This window comes from Neofelis nebulosa, chromosome 15, assembly GCF_028018385.1.
Source record: "Neofelis nebulosa isolate mNeoNeb1 chromosome 15, mNeoNeb1.pri, whole genome shotgun sequence".
Lineage (NCBI taxonomy): Eukaryota > Metazoa > Chordata > Mammalia > Carnivora > Felidae > Neofelis > Neofelis nebulosa.
Window position 1 is genome coordinate 46,162,702 of NC_080796.1, and position 22,313 is coordinate 46,185,014.

Sequence of the window (22,313 nt, forward strand, 5' to 3'; positions counted from 1 at the left end):
GGAGGGAGGGAGGGCACCAGGCTAGCGGTAACAGCAGGAGGCGCTCACCGGGAGTGGGCTCCTTTCCTTGCGCGGCGGAGCCCGGCCAGCCGGCGCCCAGGAGGAGGACTGGGCTCGGGCCGGGGGAGGGGGAGGCGGTTGCGGCTGCGCCAGCGCGCGGTGGCTCGGCAGCACCGCGGTGCCCAGCGAGGGGGAAGCGGACTCGCGGGGAGGGGGGACGGGGCCTGCGGGGGAGGGGCGCGGCGCCCTCTTGCCGGCTCCTCTCATTCTTTCACCCCGGGGTCTCCAGGAATGGAAACGGCCCCCGGCCAGGCCGGAGCGCGCGGATGAAAGGCGGCCCTCGGACGGAGAGAGGAGCCTCCTCCCGCCTGGGCGGAGGAAACTGGTAGTGCCGGGGGTGTCCCGCCGCACCGGCGTCCCAAAGCGGGAGAAGGGGGCGGTCTCGCCCCCCCGGGCCGGGGTCCCCAAAGGGTACCCATTCTCGCTGGCATCTTACCACCCCGCCATGGGGTCCCGCCCCGACTCTTGGATCGGAATCTCGAATCCCTTCTTGCGTCTTTCCCCTCTTTCCTCTGGGCCTTGGTATGCCCCAGGGGACAGATGTCTTGGGATCTTTAACATTTGGGATGCTGCAAATGCCGAAGTTAAATGAAATACCTCCCGGGAGGGAAGGCCGGGAGGAGGGTCGGGGAGAGAGAAGATGGCCTGGACAAACAGGTCCTGAAGCTTCGAGGCAGGAACGGGGGGCGCGGGGACAGGCGGGCGGCGCCAGAGCTCCATGGGACAGGTAAGGGGGAAAACTTAGGGGGACGCAGCGCGGGTGAACTGGGGGGCTCAAGCTCCTGAACCCGTGGTCCGTGGCCTGAGCGGAGCTGGCCCTACCAGGAACGGAGTGATTTACAAAGGGGGTGGGAATTTCAAGTTCCTACCCAAAGTGCACATTTCCGACTCCTCAACCCTTCTCCTTCGACCTTCCCCACGCCTGTGGATCCCCTGGCCAGGTTCCGGGAAGCCAGAAAGCAGCCAAACAAAAGGAGCAAAGTCTCGGGCCGCCTGGATGCGGAGGGGCGCGGTGGGGGAGGGGAGCAGGGTGGACCGGACAAAGGGGCTTTTTAAGGAAAGCCGAGAGGTCTGATTTCAGGGCGCATTCCTGGCTAGAACCCACTCCACCATCGCCTGCTGGAGGCGAACACCTTTCCCAGTGGGGACGGAGAAGAGTGGAGAAAGAAACCAGTTAAGGGACCCTCTTCCACCCTCCTTCGCCTTGAGGGTCCCGGGGCTATTCCCCTTCTTTCTGCACTGCTGGCTCCGGCGGCTGACCATTGATCTGTTAATTCATTAAGTGGGATCTTAGGAGTGCCTGAGACTGTTCTTTGCTGGGTGCTGGAGGCAATGTGATGATGGTAGATGAGGCTCTTGCTTTCAAGAACTTCTAATCTCGTGTAGCAGAAGAAACTTAAAGGGACTTTTTGAAACTGTGGGAGTGGATGGCCACAGAGTGTGGAAGTTTCCTGATGCAGCACTTCTCCTTGGGAAGTGAAAATCCTAAAGAGATGCAGTTTTTCTCCTTTGAACAATCAGATTCCAAGTAGTCTGACTTTATTCAAGGACACTCCACATCCTCACCAACTTGTGTTCTGGGTGTTGATGCTCTGGGGGTTGGGGCAGGGCACTGATCTGAGAACCCTGATCCCTTAGGCCAGCGGGCAGCAGGGCACTGAACCCCAGCCAGCTCCTGGGGGTACTACCCACCTCCCTTTTGGTATTTTGCGTTGAGTGGCCTGGCAGACAGTGAGATCCAACCCATTGGATCTAGGGTTCTTGGGAGAATTGGTTGGCTAGTCGCATTCCAGACCTCACGTTCTGCTGGGTCAGGAAATGCTGCATGTGAGTTTGAGGGAGCAGGGGGTTTACAAAAATTCCAGAGGATCAATGCGGTGAGTTGATTATCTGTATTTCTCTCCTCTGAACTCAGAGAGGGGGGATTACCTGAAAGTGGGGTTCTTCACTGGGTCCCGGGCACCAAAGCATCTGTGGATAGAATTCAGAGCGTTTGTGAACTTAGGTGGGAAGAAATATCTTTATTTCACACCAACCTTTAACAAAAATTTAGCATTGCCTTCAATCATGAAGGCAAGAAACCATTGGCAGTAGCTGTGGCTTTGCCGTTGATAGAATTCACAGATAGTTTACGGTCACGTCACAGTTGTTCTGTCTCGAAGCATCGTTTACATTCATCGCTTCTATGAAACTATCCACTGCCACATCCCGTTTAACATTAATAAAGAAGCATTATATATTACTATGTGTTTGTTTTTAGAACTGTATTTTAATATAATTCGTTCTCCTGGTGATTCTCTTCATTTCTTTTTTGTGCATTAAAAAACATGCCATGGGCTGGTTCCAGAGATTTCCAACACCCCCCACCTGGAGCTGGGGGATGGGCAAGGTGGAAGAAGGGGACTAGTTCCACTCAGAGTCAATCTCTCTGTGTTTGTCTTCTTTGGAAGAATGTGACAAGCCAATAGGGGGAGGGGAGGGCTGCAGGCTCTTTGGGACACCCAAAGCTGGCTCCACATCATGGGAGGGGTCTGCCCCCGGTTGGGGGGGCCCCCGTAGCCTCAGCCTGGGGAGAGGAGGAAGTGGTCAGCCTGGAGGACTCTGGGACTAGCATTGTTTGGAAAGAGGGTGTGTATAGGATGCGAAGGTGAGCTGGGTATGTGTGTAGGGACTGTGGGGGATGCAGGTGAAGGGAAGAAGGCAGACAGGAACTCCGTCGGTGACACAGCTCTGCTCTACAGGGGACACTTGGTGGAGCACACTTCTACCTGCCCAGCCACGGGGAAGGGGAGGGCGTTTGGAGATGGGGCTGGGAGAGGGGAGCAATCCAGAGAGATGCTGAGGTGCTGATACCCCAGCATGAAGGGACACAGTGGGAACATCAGAGTGGGAGAAAGGGAGGTGGTGCGATGTAAGCCTTGAGGGATGTAGTCCTTAATCTGTATCACGTCTGTGTGTTTTCCACGTGGAGCCACAGGTAGCCTTAGCCCTTGCTTCGCCCAATGAAGTGGGCTGAATTCTAAACAGTTTTGGGTTTGTCTGAGGACCAGTGGGGTGGGAGACCTGGAGGCTTGTTTTCTGTAGAAAACAAGTTCCGTTTCAGTCCCTGGTCCCTCATGTTTGGGGAGTGGATTTAGAGCCTGGGGCCCAGTGGCTCTCCTGTGGCATAGGGGCTAGGACTGGGGTTCAGCTTAGTGCGCCGTGGACCCTGTTGAGGGATGGATGTAAGAAATAAATAGGCCTTGATGATCCTGGGAGGAAATGAGTAGGATGAAAAGAGAGACCACTCTTGCTTTCTTAGGGACCCTAGAGCCTTCCCATACGGACTTCCATAGTTACTGCCTTGCCTGAAATTTCCTTAAACCTGATTTGGGAGAGACAAAACCCAGGCCTTGCTTTCCATGACTGTGTATGGAAAGAGTCATGACCTGTTCTTGTCATTCTGTCAACTTCTTGTTGGTATTCCCCATGGACAGTGGCCTTTCACCCTGCTTCTGGGGGTCTCGAATGCCTTGACCTCTCTCCTTGCTAGGGAGACTAAGGGTTAGGAGAGCAATTGTGCGCCCTAACCATTCACCACTTTTGCATTGGAGTCCCTTGAGGCCATGAAGACATGACCCCCGTTGCCTTCTCCTGGGGTTCCTCCACGGGGAGCCCCTCTCTCCCTCCTCACCCCACCCCCGGAAGCGTAGAGGCCCAGGAGCTGCCTGCTGGCAACAGCCACGGCAGGATTAGTTCAGGGAAGGACTTGCTCACCTGCTCCTCCCCTCTGACTCAAGTCGTAACAAGTAACCTGGTTCCCCTGGCCCGGCAGGCAGCCTAGGAGGAAAGGCAGCCTACAAGGAAAGGCAGGCAGGCCAGCAGGCGGGACCAGAGGGAGGGGCGGCCATCGGCAGCGGCAAGTAGAGAGCTGGAGCCAGGTCAGAGGAGAGCACAAGGGACACTGGCCTGTGGCCTGGGACACCCTGAGGCGACATGCGACACCCCTCGGCCCGCTGACCTGGGAACGGGGGTGTTTCCCGGAATCCTGGACTAAACCCCAGAAGCAGGTGAGAGCAGGGCAGGGTGGAACAGGTCTTTGGGGCTGGGGGGCAGGCCGGCCCGGGAGTGGGGGGAGCCCCTGTAGTAGCCCTCGTCACCACCTCCTCCTCCGCCTTGTGTCTGGGGCAAGGGATGATAGGGGGGTGCTGGTGGGCCCAGATGAGGAGCCCCTTGCTGTAGGTTTGCTACAGTTTCGCTGTAGTCCCCAGGCCTCCGTCTCCACAGGAAGAAGCGAGAGGCCCAGGACCTGGTTTTGGGGGCACACGGGTGATCGAGGAGGGTCCTCAGTGGCTCAGCCTGAGGGACGCTGCACTGGTGTTTCCCTGCCTTCCTCTATGCCTCTTCTTTCCTGTCTGCCTTTCCCTGGGGACATTGTTCAGTCAGGTGGACTGCTTCTTAGGACCCAGCCCTGGGGCTTGCCGCTTAGAGCTGAGGGTCTGGAGGGCAGGGAGAGATTCCTGCGTTGGGAAGGGGTTGGGCATGTTCCCTGAACTGCCTTTATCTGAAAGCAATGCCTTAAATATCTGAGGCTCAAGGGACTCCTGTGGTGCTGGTGGAGGCAGGAGCTGAGCAGATCCCTTGGGCTCCCGGGGCAGGGTCCCCACGGCCAGGAGGGCTGCCTTGGCAGGGCACATGAAGGCGACTGCTACATGGCTGTTTGGGGTTCCTGCTCAGCCCGGCATTGTCCAAGAGGTCCAGATTCTGAGCGGGGAGCTGGAAAGGGCCTTCCCTGGACACTGTCTAGTCTTTGTGTCCACGAGGAAAGGAGGCTGGCCGGGCCAGGTAACTTTCTCAGGACAACACAGGCAGTAGCCGAACTACAACTTGAAGCTCTCAACTTTGGGTCCTGTGCTCTTTGCTTTGCTTGGAGCCGTGAGTTAGCCCAGAGTGTGCCCGGCATCAGACCCTGGCAGCGTGTGCCCTTGACCCTGGCGGTGAACACTGGAGGAGAGGGGGTGTGCCAAGGGGGCTCTCCTCTCATACCCACCCCTCTGTCCGCATAATCCTACACACTGCACCAGTCAAGGAGGAAAGCAGGGGCTGAGTTATCGTAACTTGCCAAGGCAACTCCTTCGTGGTTAATAATTAATTAGCAAGTGTGACTAATTCATGGCTTTTCTCCCACATTACCTCCTCCCTTGTGCAAAGCAGAACGCTCACCGTGCTAGCTGAGACACCCTTGCTTCCTAGTTCTGGCTGGGCCCGGGCCCTGGCCCTGGCTTCTGGGGAAGGTCAGAGGCTGCCTGCGGCGGGTGGGAGGTGGGTGAGCCGCGTGCCCCTCTGTCCTGCTCTCATCTCCAGGGGACATGAAGGTTTGGGAGGGATGGGCCATGCAGAGGTAACTCTCACACGAATTACCCTGTTCTGGGTTTCTAGAACACGGGCTCTCTTTGGCATGTTTACAAAGGCCCTACGTAAACATTTTTTCTTTCTTTCTTTCTTTCTTTCTTTCTTTCTTTCTTTCTTTCTTTCTTTCTTTCTTTCTTCCTATCATCTATTCTCTGGACTTTCTGGGAAAAATGAAATTTCACAGTGCAGGTACATATTGTTATCAGGGCCACCTTTTTATTGCTATTGCCCACGGTACTTCGCTGGGCTGTGCCATTTATGGAGGTCTATAAAAGCGTTCCATCGGTCCTGCTCTTCCAGTCTCGAGAGGCAGAGGTCCTACTGGGGACCTGGCTGTGCGAAGTCCCTTCTCCCTCTCCTGGCCTTGCGCTGTGATCGGCTTTCCCAGGGCTGACTTGCCTCTGCTGTTGGCTGGTGGCAGAGGGGTGGAGCCCACCTCCTCCACCCCGTGGCCCTGTGCCGTGGGGAGGCAGGATAAGCTCCAGACAGAAACTCAGAAGGACTTTTGGACTGTTGCTCAATGGGCTGACTCAGTGAGGAGGTGGCTGGGCTCTCCTTCCAGACGGACTGCCTGGGCTCCTCCCGCCCCTCCCTACCCCTGCTCCAGCCAACAGCTACCAGGCCGCGGCCAGCTGAGACCCTGACCCAGGGATGTGGGCTCGGTGAGGAGCAGGTGTTGTTTTGGAGACTGGTACCCCTAGCTGGGCCGACACACGCTGAGACTGTACCTGTGCCACCCAAGTGCTCCAGGGAGATAGAGGAGTGGGTGGACTTCTTGTCCTCGGGCGGCTTCCACTCTAGTCACACAGCCCCTCCCCCTCCCCCGTGACCCTGACACACACACACACACACACACACACGCCGGGTCTCCTCTGGCTGTGGGGGATAGGGGATCTCAGCTGACTCCTCCTTGAGGGGTCTCCTAGACATAGTGGCTTGGGAATTATTTCAGAACTTTGGGACAGCTCTCTGGCACCTGCCTTTGGATGCATACCCTGGTCCAGAGGGCAGGGCAGCCTGGGCTTTGAGGACCCGAGAGCACAGGCTTGGGTGGGTACCCAGTGCCCAGCCAGTTTTGAAGTGTTGTCACCCACTGGGGCAGCGGGATGGGTCTCATGCCTCCTGGGTTCTCGGGCTGAGGACAGTCAGCCCCATGGCGATCGACGGCTGTGCCCCAAGAAGACATCTTCCCCTTCCTGCTTTCCTTTCCTCCTTTCTTTGTCCTCCCACCCATTTTTTCTTATCTTTTTCCTTTTCATTCTCTTTCTTGCTCTTTTCCTTGTCCTTGTCCCCAGTCTCAGTGGTCCCTGTGGCCACCACTGCTGTTGACTCTCTTGGGCTGAGAGGCCCCTCTCAGAAGGAGGAGGCAGGAGGCTAGGGTGGGCCCAGAGAGCCCCCGAGAGCGGCTTTGCTGGTGAGGCCCACAGAGCCTTCTCGGTAGCACCCCCAGAGCTGAGAACCCCCAAGGCCAGACTGTTCCAGAAATATGGCCCTCACTTCCACTCCCCGTGCCCTCAGATATCTGATCCTTAGGCTCTGTTTGGAACTAAGGGGTTTCACATCTATCTTTTTGTTGTTGTTCTCTTAAAAGCTGGGGAAACTGCAGGCCACTGACACATCCTGGCTCAGCTTGGGAACGGTGTCACCCCTCCCTACTCTGTGCCCCCTCCTCCCAGAAATCCACCATGGAGAGTAAGGATGAGGTCAGCGACACTGACAGCGGCATCATCCTGCAGTCTGGTGAGTGGTTTGGGGAATCCCGCCACGTGGGCCCCCTAGCCCTGCCTCTCTGAGGCCCCAGGCCCCAGGCCCCAGGCCCCAGGCCCCAGGCCCCAGGGCCGGCCAGGCTGAGAAGCTGGAAGACTGGAGTAGGGGGAGGGCAGGAGGGGTGGGAGAGGCCTCTGCTGGGGGCTAAATACGAGAGGGACTGCAGTTTTCCTGGATGGTCTGGCCTGGAGGTGTGATCCTATCTGGAACAGGTCTCTGCAACTCTGGCCCTAGTGATTACTAAGAAGTAGAAAAATCTTATCTGGCTGATAGAAAGGTCCTGTCTCTTTGGTTGGCCTGAGTCTGTGGGCCTGGTCTGGTCCTGACAGAAGAGAAGAAAGAAGCATGTGTGTGAATGAGAGAGAGAAAAAGAGAGAGGGAGAGGGAGAAAGGAGAAGGAGGAGGAGGCAGCAGTGAATTGTGTGGGTGGAGGGTGGGAAGGGTGAGAACGGAGCCCTGACCGGGTAGCCCTCCCACCACCTGCAGATGGCCTGGTGAGGCGGCCCTTCCTTTTGAGCTGTCATGTTGCCACCTCGGACAGCCAGGAGATGTGGCGTTTGTGGTCATGACACAGGCCGCAGCACCTCAGATCTGCGATCAGCGGGCAGGCATGAGGCTGTGTGTGTGTGTGTATGTGTGTGTGTGTACACGTGTGGGCCTGGGATAGTTAACGAGTGTCTGAGAGGGGCTTACCCACCTCGGCTTCCCTGAGCCAGTGCCCTGCGGCCCCCCTAGGCCCTGACAGCCCGGTGTCCCCGGTGAAGGAGCTGACCCACGCGGTGCGCAAGCAGCAGAGGGCCCTGGAAGAGCGGCTGGAGGCACACCTGGAGGAGCTGAAGAGACTCTGCCTCAGGGAGGCGGTGAGAGCCTCGGCCGGCCCCCGGTTCCTCCCAATAACTTGGGGTTAACCGGAGGAGCCCTAGAGCCACATTTGGGGATGTTTGGGCTGAGGGAAGGGAACCCCATTTGTGAGAGAGTTCTGGAAATCAGATGGGGGTGTGGTGCCTGGAGTCCCTGACCTGGGCCCTGAGCCGCCCTGAGCGAAGGAAGTAGCCAAGGTGGGGCCCCCAGACACGGGAGAGAAAGACAGAGGGGCTACAGAGGGAGTTGACAGAGGTGCCTGTGGGAATGTAACCAGGGCCAGAGTAGATCTCTGGCGGGGGTGAGCAGAAGGTAGAAGGGAAAGAGGAGGGAATGTGGAGGGTGCCCTGAAGAGGCCAGTGAGACAGGCCTGGGGGACGGGATGGGGTGGGGAGTGGGCAGGGGCCTCTGGGGAAGGGTGGGCACAGGCAAAGGGGGGTACCGGCTATGCTTGGTTGGCCAAGGGCTGGGCAGTTGGAGTGGGGCCTGGCTGATGTTGCTTCCACTGCAGGAGCTGACGGGTGTCTTGCCGGCCGAGTATCCCCTCAAACCAGGGGAAAAGGCCCCCAAGGTCCGCCGCAGGATTGGAGCAGCTTATAAACTGGACGAGCGGGCCTTGCACAGAGAGGTGAGGCACCTCAGGGGGATGTCTCTCACCCCCCCCCTCCAAATGTTGATCCCTGAGCCAAGGCCTCACCGTCTGGAGGGGCAGCTTCTGAGGCACAGGGCCCTCTCCTGGTTTTTGGCAATCTCCACCACCCCCCACCCCCCGCCATCACACCCAGTCAGGGTGCTCGGCTCCGTGTCGATGAGGGGCACCCACTCACATGTAGCCCAGTGGCCATGGGGAAGGTGTGTAAGAGCTGGGGACTCACGAGAGGACCCTGGGTTTGTTTGGGCCAGTAGGCAGAAGATCAGTTAAGAGCTCAACCACCAGCCCAGGGAGGCAATGGCCCATTTAAACAGGTTATTCTGGGGGCGCCTGGGTGGCGCAGTCGGTTAAGCGTCCGACTTCAGCCAGGTCACGATCTCGCGGTCCGTGAGTTCGAGCCCCGCGTCAGGCTCTGGGCTGATGGCTCGGAGCCTGGAGCCTGTTTCCGATTCTGTGTCTCCCTCTCTCTCTGCCCCTCCCCCGTTCATGCTCTATCTCTCTCTGTCCCAAAAATAAATAAAAAACATTAAAAAAAAAAAATTAAAAAACAGGTTATTCTGGCCCCTAGGGCTGTCCTCTTTCTCAGCGGGGGAAGGCAGGTGGTGAGGGGGCGGCTCGGGCCCCGGGATCCCTTCCCCACGGTGCGAAAGGTGGCAAGTGTCCCCTGGGCTCAGCTGCCCAGCCCTTAGGGTCAGGAGGGAGAGAGGCCCACGTTAGTGCCCGCTCTGCCCGGCTCAGTGGGCAGGTTGGCAGGTGGGTCCCCAGGCCAGCTTTTCGGGCCCACAAGTTTGCCCTCGGGCACCTCCCACCGCTCCACCTTCCACCCCAGGGCCGCCCGTGCTGCCGTCTGCTTCCCGGGCTGGGGGTCCGTCGGGGCCCTTCCCTGGGTCCCCATGGCCACTGAGCCCCCTGCCTCTCCCACTCCTCAGGACCCCCTGAGCGGCCTGGAGCGGGAGCTAGCCCTGCAGCTGCAGATCGCCGAAGCGGCCCGCCGCCTGTGCCGGGAGGGGAACCTCAGCAGGCAGGCCCGCCGGCAGCGGAAGCATGCCATGCTGCAGGAGGAGAAGAAGCTGAGGGAGCTGGAGCGCTGCCTGGGCGAGCAGCGGCGCACCAGTGGGCCCCCTCCCGCCGCTGCCCTGCCCCTGGGCCGAGGTGAGCCGGTCGCCCTGAGAGTCCCGTCCCGGGCCACGCGGGCCTCGTGGGAGCTTAGATGGGATGGCAGGTGGCATGGCCCCAGGGCCACTGCATTCGCCTTCGTGCCCAGCACTGTGTTTAATAGTCCAGATTGGCTTTAGCTGGGAAACCTGCTTCCTCGGTCCACCTCTACCCCATCCTGACCCTCTGCAACCCCGACAAGCTGTGGCCCAGGGCTTCTCCATCCCGTGAGGCCCTCTCCCCCAATCTCCTTAGGAAGCATCCCATTCCTTCCACGTCCACCTCAAAACCCACGGCCCTCAAGAAGGCCTTCTAGGCAGAAAGGTGCTCCCCAGGCTGACTTCAAGCTTCTTCCCAGGGTCTATGCAGCTGCCAGGTCCACCCTCCTGCCCTCCAGGCCCCAGGGGCTGGCTTATATGGTCAGGAAGCGTGAGGCTGACGTGAGCCTGAGGCTTGAGCTGACGTGCTGTCCCCGGCCTGAGTGAGGCTGCTCAGGGACCCAGGGCTACTCGTGGGATGTTTAGGTTGAAATCCAGCACCACCAGTGCCACACCCCACCATCCCTTAAGCATCTAGAACCACCCTGGTCAAGGGGAATCCCTCCACTTCTGCTCTTTGCTCTTACTGTGCCTCTAGTCTAGTCCCTGAGCCCCGTGGCCCAGAGACCTGGGGCTGTGGGGCACCTAGAAAGTCGTCCCTGCCCAGGACCTGCCGTTACTGGACACCGGTGCACCCAGCCCGGGTTACCTTCCAACAAGTGGTTCTGAGCCCTCAGTTGTGCCGGCTTTGCCCTCTCCTGACGCAAACCCAGCTTGTCAAGTCCACTCGCAGCCCTACCTTCTACTTCTCAGGGCATCATGCCCGTCGCTTGCCTCAACCCCTGGCCTCTCATGGGGCCCAGTTGTAGGGGAGGGACCTGGGGTGAAGAAGGGAGGGGTGACCTGGGGCCATCCTTGGAACTGGAGACCAAGGCCTTGGTCTGGGCTTGGGGAATTGTTTATTTCTCCCACACCCTCCGGCTCCTACCCCTGCACCTTGGGTTGGCTTTTCACAGAGGCTACTCTCCTCTTCTGGTTGGGGACGCTCATATTTAGAACCCCCCGTGCCCAGTGGCCCATGCTGTGGGCAAGGGGACGCTCCTAGTACAGGTCTCCAGAGTCCCCGCTGCCGCACGTTGTCTCTGATGTAGGTGAGAAAGGGTGTGACCAGACACCTCCCAGGTCACCTCCAGCAGAAGCAGAGAATGAGGGAGGAGGTACCTCTGTGTGACAGTTGACCCAGTAAACCCAGGAGACCGTGCACCTGACCCAGGCTCAGATGGCCAGACTTCTCTGGGTCGACTGGCTCTGGCCTGGCTGCAAGACAATACTCGTGGTCTCCCAGGCTCAGATGGAAAAGAAGTTCTCCATCCTCCCTCCACTCCGACAGGATCCCCAGGACTTGAGCCCCCCCCCCTTGAAAGGCAGCCACTGACTTGGGTGTGGAAGTCCCTAAGGGGCTTACCTGCGCTGTGCTGGTAGGGAGCCGGCGGGGGAGTGAGAAGTGCCCCTGTCCCAGTTTGCCTCAGCCCCTCCTGTGTCTTCTCCAGCCCCGTACTGCTCGGCAGCCTGCAGATGTTGGGGTGGCAGAAGGTGTGGGGAGATATCACACTGCTGCTGCCATTGTGACCAGTGATGCTTCTCGTTGGGGGTATGAGCGGGTCAGGACGTGCCTGGGGCTTTCGTTAACCTTCCATGGGAGACAGGCGGTTCTGAAACCTCGGTGCACTCAGCTGTAGAGAAGAAACCTGGGGTAGCGGGCGCCTTTCACCCTCCAGATCAGAGAAAAAGACGCGGCACCCTCCACCTTCAAACCCTGTCTTGCCGGTGGGCCTGAGGTCCTGGGTTCTAATGTCCTGCCTTGGCAGGGCAGGAGGAATCAGCTCTAGACAAGTGATTCCTTCTCTGGCTCCTCGGCCCAGCTGTGCTTTCCCCAGAAGGAGGAAGTAGAAAGGGATTAATAACTAGTTAGTAGCTGAGAGGTGTTTTGAATTAAAAAGGAAAAAAAAAGCAAACAGAAAAAAAAAAAGAAAAGGAAAAGCCACCCTGCCCCCTTGGTCTCCACACAAGGCTTATTCAATTTAGGATAATTACTAATTATGCCAAGTGGGGGTAATTAGCTAGTGCCTTGCAGGTGGCAGGGAGCAGTCAGGTGTTAAACTAATTCACCACAGTGAATTTGATGAGAAATCCCCCCACGCCCCCATCACACACCTCTAATTTTAGTAGGTGCTCGGAATGCGTTTGTGGACTGACAATACCTTCCTTTAGCAATGCTGTCTATTGGAATTTCTGCGGTGATGGAAATGGTCCATATCTGTGCTGTCTATAGTAGCCGCTAGAGTATACGAAATGTGCCTGGTTTGACCGAGGAACTGAATTTTTAATTTTATTTTATTTTAATTAACATAACCCCCATGCAGCTAGTGGCGACCCGTTGAACAGTGCGGCCTTTGAGAATGTGCAGAGTTGGTGGGTGTGACCTCTGTAGTTACCTCCTCACCTGGGGGGTCCAGCTGCCAGTGCTGCACTGAGGGCAGGGTGAGGTTGATCCGGGGCTGGGTTGGGGCAGTGTGGCTGAGACAGTGAGCGGCCCTCGGGAACCGCTGTGTTTGGCTGCCAGGTAGATGTGCTCCCTCCATGTCTTAACTCTACAAAAGCAGCGGGTCTCCAGATCACCCTCTTTGCATTGCATTTGTTTGGCCAATGAGTCTCTGACATGCTTGTTTTTATGAAGATTAGGGATGATGGGAGATGATGTCTCTCTTCCCAGATCATATAGTCAAACCAAAACACATGACACTAACCCCAGCTGCATCACGGGACCACGATAGTAACAGTCCCACAAATTCTTCAACTTGACAGATCTGTAAAAAAGAACACTCTTTATTCTCCGAGGTTTTGTAAAAGATCAGAGGCAGAGAACCAGAATTCAGTAAAAGGGTGTAGCCTCACTTGAACCCCAAAGCAAAGGCTAGTACGAGCCAAGCACAGCATGGCCTAGCTGGCTACTTGGGAGTCGGCCCAGCTCCTTGGGCAGTATGCCCTACGTGGTTTAAGAACTACTCTGGGTAGAGTTTTTTAATTCATTTAAGTTGTGGAGCAAAGGTTGACAAACTTCTATAGAGGCTCAGTAAATATTTTAGGCCTCAAGGGCTATAAGGTCTCTGTCACAACTACTCAACTCTGCCATCGTGGTGCAAAAGCAGCCAGACCTTATGTAAATAAATCTGTAGCTGTGTTTCGATAAAACTTTATTTATAAAAACAGTTAGTTAACTGTATTCAGCCCAAGGGCCCATAGTTTACCAGTCCTGGTACAAAGGATTTTAAGATGGCTGGAATTGTTTAACTGTCTTAGAACTTTCTGGATAATGACTTATGCATTAGATGCTAGCTAACAGGAGAACCCATAAATGGTAGGTAGCGGTGACAAGCCAGACTCTGGTCAGACTGTCTGGGTATGAATTCTGACTCAATCCACCTTTTGGTGGATTGGCCTAAGCCATGTTACTCAGTTCCTGCAAGCTTTGGTTTTCTTAGCTGTTACATGATGATAATAGTGTTTACCTTACACGGTGGTTATGATGACATAAATTAATATACATAAAGTACTTAGAAAACTACTGGTACAACAGAAATATTGGCTATTGTTAATTTCCCCTCATCATTGTTATCAAACACAGTTGAAAATACTTTGTGAATTCCATCCAGGTCAGTAGAGTATTCTCAGGGTCTAAATGTTTCAGTTTGTTCAAGGGCAATGGCAAATGTAAGTTCCCTCTGATTTCCTGGGTCACAGCTGCCGTTGCGCCATGCAGAAATGTCACACTCCCATTTCATGCAAGTGACTTGCCATATCACCAATTGAAGAATCAGATCGCTGTGAATTGATCCCACAACTCCACAACTCAAACTGCCACTTTGCGCTGCTCTTGGTACTCGTAATGCAGGGCTTCTCAGATTTGGGGTCTTTGAGTTGAGTTGTATTCATGATCTCAGAAGACTATAGAAACATTAGGCAAATTATTTCCATCCCAAAGGCCTTCCAGAATGACACTTCGCCTTTCCCTTCCACTGCTGGGAAACCCTGTCAGAAAAAGCCCTGGCTTTTTTTTTTTTTTTTTTTCTTATAGACAGGGAAACTGAGGCCTAGAGCATTGCAATGGCTTATTCAAGGTTGTGTAGTTAATGGAAGAGCTAGGATTGAAATCAGGCTTCCTGTTTCCTCCTAGCTTCTGATTTTTTTTTTCCACTTCCGAGTAATAAATTCATATCTAACATAGTATTTAGTACACAGTTGGTATTTCCTGATACGGGATGCTATCGGGAAGGGGGTGGGGTCAATACTGCCGGATAAGCCAGATCTAGGAGTTGATTTCCTCACCTCTTTCTCTCCTCTTTGACTTTTCCAGAGCTCAGCGCCTCAGATGACAGCTCTCTATCAGATGGGCTGCTCCTGGAGGAAGGTGAGAGGGGTAGTTTAGGGCCTATTGTCAGGATTGGGCTCATAACGGAAGACAGTGGGGCTTTGGCAGAGTTCACTGCTGAGGACTTCAAATGGGGAGTGAAGATTTACTGAACTAGTGAAGGCAGGAGTGCCGGGCTGGGCTCCAGGTCTCTGCTCCTACTTGATGCTAATTTCTATGTGCCCTTGCACACGTTCATTTGAGGGTGGGGATGTGCTGACCCTTTGCCATTCTAGAAGTTCAATCATTTTGACAGGGAAGGAAAAGGTGAATTCTAGCAGAGCCTATGGGCTCTGGGTTCCCTGCCTTTGCCCTGGGACCCTAAGAGCCATCTGGCCACAATCCTTGCCCTCTTTGAATAGAGGATGGCACGGGGGAAGGAAACACTGTCCATCGATTAAGAACCCTGTTTATAAACCTTAAGGATGCTGGGGGTCAAGGTGGACCAAGAGGGTAGCGCAGTCCTATGTAGGGGAGTGTCCAGGTCAATAAGGAAATAGTGCACCTGGGCACAGCATGAACAAGAAAATTAGGTAAGCGGAAAGGTAGCTGCAGATATAATACTAGGAGCAAAGGTTAGAAGGTGGAATGATGTGAACTAAAGGCAGTCAATCTGGGGAGGTTTCCTGAAGGAGGCAGGTGTAAAATAGAGCTATGGGTGAGGAAGTCCCAAAGGAGAACAAAACATTTTGAGCATCTGGGCCTGGAGCCACAGCCTGGAACAGCCAGATAAGCAGCCGTGGGAGGGAGAGCAAGGCGTGGGCCACGGAGGTTCTTGTTGGGCCGATTTCCTAGCCACTGCCTTCACCAGGTTTCTTTTCACTCCCCGCAGAGGAATCCCAAGTGCCAAAACCTCCCCCAGAGTCCCCAGCTCCACCTTCCCGGCCTCTCCCACCCCAGAGCCTGGAGGGGCTGAAGCCAGCAGGACCTGAGACTGGGGGCCTGGAGCGGGCCCCCATCCAGAACAGTCCCTGGAAGGAGACCAGCCTGGACCACCCCTACGAGAAGCCCAGAAAATCTTCTGAACCCAACAGCGAGTCCAGGTCAGGACGGGGAGGAAGGGGAGGGCTGGAAGTGGGTGGGAGCTGTGCTTGGCCAGGGGGGTACAGGCAGGGCAAGGCGTGGGAGACTGCCCCTCTCCTTAACTGTGTGATGGTGAGAGGTGTGAGTTTTGGGGCCCCCTTCCACTGTGCCCCCTTCCTCTGCACAGCTTGAGGCCCTGAATGGAGGCATTCTTGCCGCTGACCTGTCCCTAATTCTTTTGCAGCAGCCCAGCCACCACGCCACAGGACGGGCCCGGTGCCTCCAGCCTATGGCTGCTGGAGCCTGCCTCCTACCATGTGGTTCCCATCCGCAGCGTTCCTGGCCAGCGGCAGGGCCGCACCAGTGCCCCAGCCACCCCTGAGATGCAGGGGAGGAGGGGCCAGGCGCAGTCTCTGAGGTAAGAGACAGGTCACCCCAGAGATGCAGGGGGAGGCGAGACCCACTATTGAGAGCTTACATTTGGAGGGTGGTGGCTTCTAGGATACAGGTGGGACTGGGTGACACATGGCTAGTGCTGTGGCTTCTCCATCCCTTCTTGGGGCACCTCTCAATAGAGGCTTTGCCACAATCAGCAAAACCAGAGGCAAGTCACTTGTGAATCAAGCTGTTTTCTGCACAACCCAATTCAAGTTCCCCACCCCCCCCACCTATATTCTCCTATGGCACAAGAATATGTGCCTTGGTAGATACTTTTGCAACTGTTTAAGATTGTTGTATTACTGGTCGCTGACAGTGGATGATTCACTCTCTCAATTGACGTGCAGTCGATTCTCATTATTTGTGGGAGTCTGGCATCCTATAAAGTCACCGCAGACAGTAAAGTAGCAATACTGAACCATTGCTCCTAGGGAAAGCACAGGGTGAGGCTCTCGAGAGCTTCTGGTCACAACATTTTTGTCAGTCGATCAGTCCATAACCTTGTTTTATGTGTGTTTCTGTTGAAAGACACCTTATTTAATATATGCTGTTGACCCATTAACATTGAACTGGCCAATGGCACTGTCACTCATGCCCGAATAAAACTCATCTCCTATGTATATTCCACTGAAGGCACCTTCATAGCCTTCCTGCCCTTAGGAACACCAGACAGCACTTCAGCACTATGCTTAGGGCCATTTTAAACAGTGAAGTCACCAAGAAAAAGTACAAGAATATGAAACGCGTGACACTAAATAGACTGTGGCAAGAATACTCGTTTATGGTACAAAAGCCGAAACAAGAAGTCAGAGCATTGCCTTGTTCGGTCTCAGCTGGGAATGTGCCTATTGAGCATGTCAAAGTCTTCACCATTCTGTGTGTGCGTCCACAAATGACCGCAAAAGTATTGTGGGTGTTGACTTTGAGGCTACAAATGCATTTTGACTATGGGGGGGGGATTTGCAAATACAGAATCTGCAAATAATGAGAGTCAGTTGTATGTTATTTTCCAAGTGCTTTATCAGTATTCTTGGTGATAGTTTCAGTGACAGCGTTATGAAAGGCACTGTTAGCTACACCCCACGGAAAGCCCTGGGCACCAGTGCTGGGCTCTTCTGTCAGTTTAAATTCACTCATCAGGCAGCACTGGACTGGGTGCAGCCTGGGACAACTGCTCTCAAGTCAGGCCATGAATTTTATATTTTACATACTCCCAGGGCTATTTTACAAACAGTGCCTTTGTGCAAACTGGGAAAAGGGGCTGGGTTTCAGCCCCTGAGGGTCCTGGGCTGCCCCCTTGTGGAGGGTCGACCTGCGTGCAGTCCCCCTATGGTAGTTTGGTGGCGCCGCCAGAACAGCATGCCACAGAGTGGGTGGCTTAATGACAGGGATTTATGGTCTCACCGTTCGGGAGGCTGGAAGTTCAAGATCAGGGTGGGGTTGGTTTCTTCTAAGGCTTCTCCTTGGCTTGTGCATGGCCATCTACTTCCTTCACACGGTCTCTACCACATGACAGCTTTACAGGTCCAGCTTAGATACCTGACCACGGATTTTGTGGGTGTCATGTGGCTGAACACAGGGTCCCTAAAGCAGCTGAAAATAGCCCACGTGGCCGTGGCACGCTTTGCACAAAGCACAGAAGTGTGAATGCAACAGGAGGGATACGTTGAATGTCACACCAGGCCAGGAGGGCATCTGGATGCTTCCTGGAGGGGGGCGGGGGAGGTTTGTAGAGCGTCTGCCTCACCTGTTTATCTTCACCCCCCTCCCACCCCCCCCACCCCCCCACCCAAGGCCCAAAGGACTAGATTCGGCCTCCCCGACTCAGTGCGTCTCCCCTTCCCCCCCCTCAGGATGGATTCCTTCCGGGCGGGTCCCGAGGGCCGAGGCCGCAGCGCCTTCCCCCGCCGCCGCCCCACTCACTACACGGTGACGGTGCCCGACTCCTGCTTCCCCCCGACCAAGCCCCCGCTGCCCCACCCCGCCTACCACTCCTGCTCCGAGGACAGCGGCTCCGACGTCTCCAGCATCTCGCACCCCACGTCGCCGGGCAGCAGCAGCCCCGACATCTCCTTCCTGCGGCCCCTGTCCCCGCCAGAGCCGCCCCGTCCCCGCGGGGCCTGGGTCCCGGCCGGCGCGCACTACCCCAAGCTGCTGCCGCCGCCCGGGCGCTACGTGCTGGTGGCCGAGAGCCACCTGCCGCCGCCAGGCGAGTGGGAGCTGGGCCGCGCTGCCCTGGGCCCCGCCTACGAGGAGGACGCGGCCGCGCTGCGCTGGCAGCGGCTGGTGGCCTCCCGCGGCCGCCTGGTGCGGACGCCCTCCCTGAAGGACAGCCCGGCGGGCCGCGCGCTCAGCAAGGCGGCCGTGTCCGAGGAGCTCAAGTCGTGGCACGAGCGCGCGCGCCTCCGCAGCGGCCGCCCGCACTCGCTGGACCGCCAGGGGGCTTTCCGCGTCCGGAGCCTGCCCCCCGGGAGAGAGGGCTTCGCGCGAGCCCCGGCTCCCCGGACACAGGTACGGGCGGCCCCGGGGTCACGGGGCCTTCCAGCGGGGGGCGGGCTGCGATTCTAGCGGGCCCCAGAGTAGAGAGGTTTGATGCCACTAGGCTGGTGGCCGCGCCGTCCCCAGCTGAGAAGGACAAGCCACAGAACCTTTCCTCTTGGCTTTGGAAGGCACTCGTGACACCCCCCCCCCCCCACGCACCTCCCAATTTTGCCTCTAGCTCAAGTGCGCTCACCCACGTGCACTGGTGGAGGTAATCCTGGAAGAGAGCGGGGACTCTTTTCCTTAAGGGCTCCTTTCTTCTTGGCTTTGGAAGGCACTCGTGACATCCCCCCCCCCCCCCACGCACCTCCCAATTTTGCCTCTAGCTCAAGAGCGCTCACCCACGTGCACTGGTGGAGGTAATCCTGGAAGAGAGCGGGGACTCTTTTCCTTACGGGCTCCACAGATGATCCGCAAAGCAGATAAGCCTGTATTCAGAAGCAGAAGTCCAATCCGAATTAACCCCCAAGTTTCCTCATGTGAAGGCCCAGGACAAAGGGAGAGTCTGGACACGTGTTTGCAGAAGCCAGGACCTGTGATTGCCTGTGGGTCCACGTCCCCTCCGGCGGCCCTCCTGGCCGCAGGGCTGAGAAGCAGGGTGGCTAATGGTTAAGTGCACAGGCTTATCAGCCTCTCAAGCCAGGCCACGGGGGTGGGGGGGGTGGGGGGGGTGGGGGGGGTGGGTTCAAATCTCAGCCCTGCTCTCCCTGGAAGGGATATTAATGATTGGACAACTATGTCAGAGGGCCATGAACTTTAAATGAGTTATTATGTGTAAAATGATCAGAACAGTGTAGAGTAAGTATAAGAAAGCGGGATTCTTATCCGCCAAGGACCAGATTGGTAAGGTAGACGTGAGGTAAGGCTGCCCACTCTGGTTTCAGTGACCCAGTTTCTTCATTCTGGAAGTAGGGTAACACACATGTGTCTTGTCTTCTTTCTCCCTGGCATGGAGGGCTCTGCAGCCTCCAGAAGTTACCAACAGGCTGCTTCTTTGAGACCCAAGATCCCTACCAGGCCCAGCTGCACATCCCTCCCCCACCCACCAGGTCTCTGGGCTGCAGCTGGCATCCTGGCCTGGCAGCGGCCTGGCCTGGGTCCCAGGCCGCACCCTCCAGCTGACGTGCTTTTGCTTTTCCCTTCCTGCCAGCTTGGACCTGTCCTCAGCCCAGGCCCAGCCTATCCCAACCTGCCAGACAGGGAGGGTGACAAGAAGTGAGCCCAGGAAATGCGGGGAGGAGGAGGGCAGGGCGCCTGGCACACCCCAAAGAAAGTGGAGTGGAAAATGGATAAAGGGTGATCACTGGGGGACATAGAACCTCCTGGAAAGGCAGGGGCTGAGTGCCTGGGCCCCGGTAGCTGCCAGTCAGTGTCCTTAAGGGAAAGGGATGGTGTACCTGTGTTTGCTGTTTGATATTTCTACCTGGTTTGCTTACAGATCTCTCCTTTCTTCCTGACCCCGGCAGGTGACCACAGTGTATGTGCCCCGGAGATCGCCCGAAGGGGCCCCTGTGCAAGTCTTTGTGCCTGAGAATGGCGAGATCATCAGCCAGGTGTAACCAAGGCCGGGTGTCACCGTGTGCCCTGAATGCCTCGACCTGGCTGCCGGAAAAGACTGTTCCACAGCAGAGCTGGAGCCGAGACCTCCCTCCCTCGAGTGCCTTCTTCGGCTCCTTTACCCCATCGCTGGTCGATGACCTGGAGCTGAGCCTTTTTTTTTTTTTTTTTTTTTAATGTCTTTTGTTCAGAAACCCTGGCCTTAGGATTTATATTGTGATTTGTCCTCAAGATCCCAATAATATGATGATGCTTTATTCCCCAGAGCTTGGTCTACTGGACTTGAGGCATTGCCTGTCTGACTGACAGCATTTGTCTCCTTCTGCAAGACAAGTGGCAGGAGACACGTGGAGCAGAGAGGGCCACGTCGGGATTCCTCACAGACTATTCTCAGGCTCAATGCACATCCCCGGAGAACAGCTCCTGTCTCACTGCAGCTGGAGGCACACTAGTGCGCCTCACCACCCCCATTTCCCAGCTCTCTGGGTACTGTAGGGGTGCCTGACAGGGGGAGAATCTTCTTCCCCCTTTATAATGTGCTCTGTGATGCACACACGAAGTGGTAGGTTAAAGACCACACATCCTGGTGGAGTATTGTCTCCCTGGGCCCTATTTTCCTCACCCCATAACCCCCTCTGGAGGGCCCCCAGTCACTCACCATATGCTCTCTGTGCCGTGTGGGCTCCCACATCTACCCAGACTTCTGAGCCTTACGTTTGAGGCTTCACCGGACCGTAGCATTAGGAGGCCCGGGCTGGGGGCTGGCCCGTGGTGGTGTTTGGTGGAGAGCAGCCCACGCTTTGACCACCGTCTCCGGGCATCGTGAGAGCTTGCAACCCCACCCATTTCTCTGTCATCTTTTCATTATCGTCCTAAAAACGAAAACCTTCCAGATATCTTTGGAGAGGCACACTGTTGTGGCATGTTCTCCTAGGAGGGCATAGGGTTCCCTGCCCTTTTTACCCCTCACCCAGCTGTGCTTCTGCTTTTGAGACTGGATTTCCTTGAAAGACGGCAAGTCCTTATTTTTACCAATATGGGAATACTCACTCTTAAGGGCGTTCATTAATCATCCCATCTGCTAAGACTTGAGCAGGCCTGGACACTTCCTGTGCTAAGACCATCCGATAGTCTCTGGGTTCTCGTCCCAGGGCCTTTTTGCTGCCTGGTCACATACTCAGATCTCCTGCCTCAAGGAGAAAGCACAGAGTTGAAGCTTGGTGGTGTTAGGAAGAACGGCGTTCTGATTCTGCTCATGCAGACCCCTTTCCCCTCTGAGTGGCCTGGACTTGGACAGAAACTACAAATACAGCTTAAACCCCCAATCACTTTGATGCCTGACCCCAAAGAAACACAGTTCTCCCCACTGGACAGAAGGCAGTGTAGCCAACTGCACAAGGGTGCCGAGGGAGGAACTTAGGTGGCCTGTCAGGAATCCGGGGGAGGAGAGGAGAGCCTGAGGGGAAGCACTCGCATTTCTGTCACTGCCCTCTTACCACATCCTGCAGCTCCCTCCTTTTTGGGTGGACTCTGGCCCCATTATGTTAGAATGTCCTAGTTCGGATGCTGTTCTCTTCCATTTTATCTCTGAGTGCCTGTCCCTGGTGTAAAGCTATCTCCCCTCCCCGTGTCCTCCTGGGAGCCCAGAGCTCCTAGGCTGAGCCAGGAGACATCCCAGCACCGCCCCCCCCCACCCCCCACATGAGGGTCCTTTATGTTAACTTATTGGTCCTGTGTAATGCCTGGTGCAATTGCGAAGTGGCTGCATACTTGGCTGCGGGGCTGGAACTGTGTGGGTTTTAGTGCCAAATATGTCAATAAAGTCTGTTCTTTGTGATTGGCCTGAGCTGATGAAAGGTTCTTTTGTGCCAAGTTTTCTGAGCAGAGGTTTTGCCCAGCCCTCAAGATGCCTGACCAGGGAGGCAGAGTCTCCTGGTCTCCAGCGGGTCTGGCCTCGTCCCTGGGGAGCAGGGGGATGGCCGGGGTGGTAGAGGTTCTCTGCTCCCTGGCAGGATGGAATGAGGAACAGTCCCTGCCAGAGCTCCTTAGGTCTCCAGGGCCTGAGAAGATGGGCTCTGGGAGCCACTTTCTCAACGGCAGGGACTTCCGCTCCAGGAAGTCTGAAGGCTTCCCCCAGGCCAGGCTAGGCAGTGGATGGCGATGAGTGGGGCTGAGTCTCCTGTTCCTTGAAGCGGTTCTAGGAGCTCTGGCCGGCCCAGAGTGGAGGTTTCCATGAGAAATAGGAGCTTCTCCAAAGCTCTACAACGCAGGAGTTTCCTTGGGGTGGTGGGGGGAGGTGCTTTCCACAAGGTCTCCTCCCCCACATCTGGGCAGGGTTGCCCACAGCCCCTCCCACCTGGGG

At 56.2% G+C, this 22,313-nt stretch overlaps 1 protein-coding gene across 2 annotated transcripts; it reads left to right on the top strand.

Annotated features, from left to right (window-relative positions):
- Positions 1-598: 598 nt before the first annotated feature.
- INAVA (innate immunity activator) lies at positions 599-21,797 on the top strand. Of its 2 annotated transcripts, none has more exons than XM_058700661.1 (10): positions 599-787; positions 7,043-7,191; positions 7,954-8,078; positions 8,591-8,707; positions 9,661-9,883; positions 14,339-14,392; positions 15,225-15,435; positions 15,660-15,833; positions 17,707-18,364; positions 19,861-21,797. In XM_058700661.1, exons 1-10 carry the CDS (start codon positions 627-629, stop codon positions 19,951-19,953), a joined length of 1,965 nt encoding a protein of 654 aa, XP_058556644.1. In that variant the 5' UTR covers positions 599-626; the 3' UTR covers positions 19,954-21,797. The 2 variants fall into 2 exon arrangements, with proteins under 2 accessions (XP_058556644.1, XP_058556645.1); XM_058700662.1 differs by lacking the exon at positions 599-787 and adding an exon at positions 3,883-4,109.
- The last annotated feature ends 516 nt before the right edge of the window (positions 21,798-22,313 follow it).

Bases quoted from the DNA above. Each gene is read 5' to 3' on its own strand.
- INAVA (XM_058700661.1), top strand. From the start codon at position 627: ATGCTGCAAATGCCGAAGTTAAATGAAATACCTCCCGGGAGGGAAGGC. The intron at 788-7,042 runs GTAAGGGGGAAA...TTCTCTTAAAAG, and splicing joins GCCAGAGCTCCATGGGACAG to CTGGGGAAACTGCAGGCCAC. The intron at 7,192-7,953 runs GTGAGTGGTTTG...CGGCCCCCCTAG, and splicing joins CGGCATCATCCTGCAGTCTG to GCCCTGACAGCCCGGTGTCC.